Consider the following 4948-nt stretch of genomic DNA (forward strand, 5'->3'; position numbering starts at 1 on the left):
CTGGCCCGGCGCGGCCCGGCCGTAGCCGTGCTGTCTCGCTGCCCAGAGGAGCCCGTCCTGCTGGCGGAGCTGAAGCCGGGCCGGCCGCAGCAGTACGACTGGAAGTCGAGCTGCGAGACGTGGAGCGTCGCCTTCTCCCCCGACGGCACCTGGTTTGCCTGGTCGCAGGGTCACTGCATCGTCAAGCTCATCCCCTGGCCCCTGGAGGAGGCCGAGCTGTAAGCACCGGGGCGGCCGGGGCTGCGCGAGCCCTCGCGCCCGGGGAGAGCTCCGCGCCGCGCGCCGGAGCGATGCCTCCTGGCGGGGCGGGAGGAGCGGAGGGGGCAGCCTGCGCTGCCCGCGGCTCGGTTTGCGATCCTCCCTTCTCGCAGTAGCTGCAAAACCTTGGACCGCAAGAGCCACGGCAGCAAAGCGGAGGCRAGGAGCCGAGGGGGTGCCAAGGAGAAGACGCTGGAGTGCGGCCAGATCGTGTGGGGCCTGGCCTTCAGCTCCTGGCCTGCAGCTGACGCCGGGGACCTGGATGGCACCTGCGCCGTGGGGCTGTCCTGGCTGATCCTGGCCACGGGGCTCAACGATGGGCAGATCAAAGTCTGGGAGGTGCAAACGGGTGAGCGGCCCATTCCAACTCTGGGAGCGGGCGCAGCGTTGGGACCTGCAGCCTGTGATGAGTTCAGACCGGCTCTCTGTCCTGCTGATACCTCCCCTTGCTCCCTCTTGGAAGGAGATGCTGTCTCCATCCTTCCCTTCCCCAGAATATTTCCCGGGGGTGAGCGRGAGCCACTGCCCTGTCCCCGGGGGCACAGCCTCTGCGTGCGGGGCCCAGCCTCGTTCCCTGTGGCAAGGCGGTGCTGACCGAGGCCCCTCTCTGCAGGACACCTGCTCTTCAGTCTCTTGGGGCACCAGGACGTTGTCAGAGACTTGAGCTTTGCTCCCAATGGAAGCCTCATCCTGGTTTCTGCCTCGCGGGACAAGACGTTGCGTGTCTGGGATCTGAACAGAGATGGTAGGAGCCTGCTGGGGCATCCCCCAGTACAAGGTCACCTGCTTTTGATATTGGGCTCTGCTGTGAAGGAGAGGGGAGAAACCTGTCTCTGGAGGAGAAAAAGCAGGGAAAGGTCTTCTGAGACACTGAGGCAGAAGGGGAGAGACCTGCAACGCAGAGCAGAGCCACTCCCTCCCAAATGGGACCGGAGGTGGAGAAGGGGGCTGCAAATAAACAAGAGGGTTTGGGATCAGCACAGGGAAGTATCCAGCCCAACACGTTTCCCCTGGGAGAGGGGTGGGGAGAGCCCGCGGCGCTGGGCTCAGCTCCGTCTCTCGCGCTCCCCTCTGGTGACTCGCGTGTCTGCTGTCCCCAGGGCGGCAGGTACAGGTGCTGGCGGGCCACGTGCAGTGGGTCTATTGCTGCTCCATCTCTCCAGACTGCAGCATGCTCTGCTCTGCTGCCGGAGAGAAGTCGGTGAGTCCCGGAGGACGGGAGCAGCTCCCGCATCCCACCGCATCCACTGCTCCCTTCAGCCCTCTGTGTCCCACATTTGCTCCCCGGCCATCGCGTCCTCGGGGCTACCCTCCGCCCCAGGCAGACCCCAGCTTGCAGCAGGGCACCTGGGGCACAAATGGTGCTCGGGCCTGAATCTGGGCCCTGATGTCCCCCTTCTGCAGGGTGAGGTGGGCTTTTGCAAGGCACAGTGGTTGGAGGGGGAAGGCGAAAGCCACCTTTGCTTCTTGGCTCCTGGGGCTGCCAGCACTGCTCCACCATCCTCCTGTGCTCCAGGTGGACTCTGCCCAGGTCCTAGGGGAGGACACTGGGCTGGGCACAGGGGTGCTGAGAGGAGCCCTTTCCTGCTCAGCTGCTGGGATGTGGCAGGGAGGAGACGTGCTGGCTTAGTTTCCTCTGTCAGGCTGTGCTGGGTCCTCATGACTGAGCTGGGAGCTTGGACCAGAGCTGGTGGGAGCAGGGCCGACATGCTCCTGAGTGTGCAGGACTTATCTCGGTCCTCGCTGCCGTGTCCCGCAGGCACTGCTGTGGAGCATGCGGTCGTACACGCTCATCCGGAGGCTGGAGGGGCACCAGAGCAGCGTGGTGTCGTGTGACTTCTCGCCGGACTCGGCTCTCCTCGTCACCGCTTCCTATGATGCCTGTGTCATCATGTGGGACCCCTACACGGGGGAGCAGCTGAGGACGCTGCGGTAGGGAGCCGGGGGGCTGCGGGCGACTGACCTGTGCTGTGGGTGGGGATTTGTTGGGGCCGAGCATTGCCATCCCTCCTAGCTGGGCAAGGCCTGCACCTCYGCCCTGTCCGAAGGGTGCCTCTGCCACCCCAGCGCAGGGGGGRCCTGGGGCACCCTGGGGCTGACTCGATGAGCCTGTTTTCTCCTCAGCCACGTCCCCTTGCACTCAGTGCCGGACTACAGCAGCGACGTCCACACCAGCTCCCTGCGGTCGGTGTGCTTCTCCCCTGAGGGCTTGTACCTGGCCACGGTGGCAGACGACAGGTAAGTTAACCCCCTTGGGGGTCTTCAGAGGGTCCCAAGAGGATGCAGCTCAGTACATGCCATTGGGGGAGCAGACCATACGTGGCATGTCCCCACCAAYGCGTTGCGAGCCCTGATGGCACAAGCGGAAAGGACAGGCTGCTTGGGGCACTGCTGCTTGACTGGCAAGGAGTAGCAAGGTCAGGGCTCGCAACGTGTTGGTGGGGACATGGCATGCCTTGCTATGGTGTTGGGAGACACCTGTGATGCTTGARGGTCCATGGGTAAAAACCTACTCCAGAACTGTATGTGTTCAAGTGAACCCAAAGGCCTTGTTTTAGCTTTGGGCACCCCATGGATTCAGTCCTAGCGTTGTGTCCCCTTCCTTTCTCCATAGGCTCCTGAGGATCTGGGCTTTGGAGCTGAGATCTCCAGTTGCGTTTGCTCCCATGACCAACGGCTTGTGTTGCATGTACTTTCCACATGGCGGTTTCATTGCCACGGGGTGCGTATGTCTGCTGGAGGGAGCACTGGGCATGTTGAACTGCACTTGGAAGGGRGGAAAGAGCAGAGAAACAAGTGGCTGCTCCCTCTTTCTGCTGTTCTGGCTCTGCTCAGCGAATTCTGGTACCCTGGCGCGACCGAGAAGGGACTTTCCTCTCATAGCCTGTTCTGATCTCTTGTTGCAGGACCAGAGATGGCCACGTCCAGTTCTGGACCACTCCAAGGGTCCTCTCATCACTAAAGCACTTGTGTCGCAAAGCTCTGCGCACCTTCCTAACAACGTACCAGGTCCTGGCGCTCCCCATCCCTAGGAAGCTGAAGGAGTTCCTCACCTACAGGACCTTTTAAGGCAGTGTAGAAACCAGAGACACAGAGGCGAGAGGCCTCTGYCTCTTGGAAGAGCTGGGCCTGGCTCGGAGGAGGCACCGCAGCAACGACGTCTGGCAGATCTGTGAGCCACGGCACCAGAAGGACTTTTGTTGCCCTTGTTTTGGGGCTGTGTCTGTGAGCGTGGAGGTTASTTTTGCTGTAATAATACTAGAACCCAACAAAAATGCATGCAGAGGGCAAGGGGTGGAGAGCAGCCCGGGGACAGCTCTGGTGGCCCTGCAGGGGCACCCAGGGGACTTGGGTCTCCCCCCCCACCCTCCACCACTGCCTGCAAGTTTGGGGGTTGGTGCTTTTGCTTCCAGTGCAATGTGGTGGGTTGAAGATTATCAGGCACGGTCCGAGCAGAGCATTTGGTGTTAGCAGGGATAGAGGGCTGCAACTACCCTCCCCAAAGCCGACCCTCGCGAGGACCCGCGGGTGCCTTCGCTCCYGGAGCGGGGCACGCTCTGTCCTTCTCAAGGTCTGGCCAAACCTGAGCAGGTGTCTGCAGAATAGAGGGCAGCAATGACAATAAAAGATTGTTCCTCCCTTCCTTCCTCTTTGCTCGTGAAGGCGCTCAGGGTGCAGCTTGCAGGCAGCGGGGATACGTGGCAGGGCAGGCGCCGGTGGGCTGGGCCCAGGGCCTCCACGGCACCTGCGAGGGGCCGGTCTGGTAATAGTAGAGAGAGGCTTGCTTGAAATGATGAGCCCTGAGGAATTGCTCGGGGAAATCACTCGGTGCGCAAGCACGAAGCCTTCGCTGCCTCGTCCGGCGGGGAGGGCGCCAGCTCGGAGAGAGCAGGGCACGGCGCGCGGCGCTCAGCCCCCGCCTGCGTTGGGCGCCCCGCCGCCCGCTCCCGCCCAGCGCGCCGCAGGTGGTTTGCCAGGCGGCGAGAGCTGCGGCGGCCTCGTGCGCCCTGCGGCCGAGCTGCCGGGGAGGAGAGCGGCGCAGAGGTGCCAGCGCAGCTGCGGCTCTGCGCCGCGGGTGCCGAGCGATGGGTAGCAGACCGGTAAACGTTCACGGTGGCCACCGGGGAGATTCGGTCCTTGCACGTGGCCGTGAAAGGGGAAGGCAGGATGCGGCGCGCCGTGCAACCCCCCCTGCTCTGCTCTGCTGCTCTCTCCCCCACCCGCAGCTGCCCCTGGAGCTCCGCATTCAAGCAGGTCTCCGGCGGCGGCACCTCGTGTCCTAACACGTCGCGCGTGACGCGGTCGGGTGTGCCTGTCTCGGTCCAGCTCAGCCCGTGTCCAAAGGGACCGCGCGCGCTTTGAGTCCCCCTGGGTGCTGGCGGGCTCGGGCTGGGCAAAGCCCTGGGCYGACCCCGACTGATGGAGAAGACGTCTCCTATGAACAGCTCCCCGGGATGGCGTCCTCTGCGGAAAGCTAAACCCGGTAGCTGCTGAGGGAAACGCTGCTGTGGAGCTGAAACGCTGGTAAGCGGTTGGACAGAAGCTCACAGCAGCAAGAGAAAGCTGGTGTTTCCCTAATGCCTAGGGGGGGAGGTTCGAGCCCCAGGTGCTGGGGCAGCCACRGGAGAAGGAGGCAGCAAAACCGGGGCACTTCGGCAGCAGGACTTGCCCCCGTTGTCTTCTGCTGCGC

The 4948-nt window shown here is 63.4% G+C and overlaps 1 protein-coding gene across 1 annotated transcript; it reads left to right on the top strand.

Moving 5' to 3' along the window:
* WSB2 (WD repeat and SOCS box containing 2) lies at positions 1–3426 on the top strand (the record flags this gene model as incomplete). Its single annotated transcript, XM_085326103.1, has 8 exons — positions 1–218; positions 372–607; positions 872–1003; positions 1359–1459; positions 2018–2190; positions 2383–2496; positions 2873–2980; positions 3165–3426. Coding segments are annotated over 8 exons (1245 nt in total), but the record flags the coding sequence as incomplete, so codon positions are not given.
* Positions 3427–4948: the final 1522 nt, after the last annotated feature.

Source organism: Rhea americana, unplaced genomic scaffold, assembly GCF_003343005.1.
Source record: "Rhea americana isolate MKP2758 unplaced genomic scaffold, rheAme1 scaffold_128, whole genome shotgun sequence".
In the NCBI taxonomy this organism is placed as follows: domain Eukaryota; kingdom Metazoa; phylum Chordata; class Aves; order Rheiformes; family Rheidae; genus Rhea; species Rhea americana.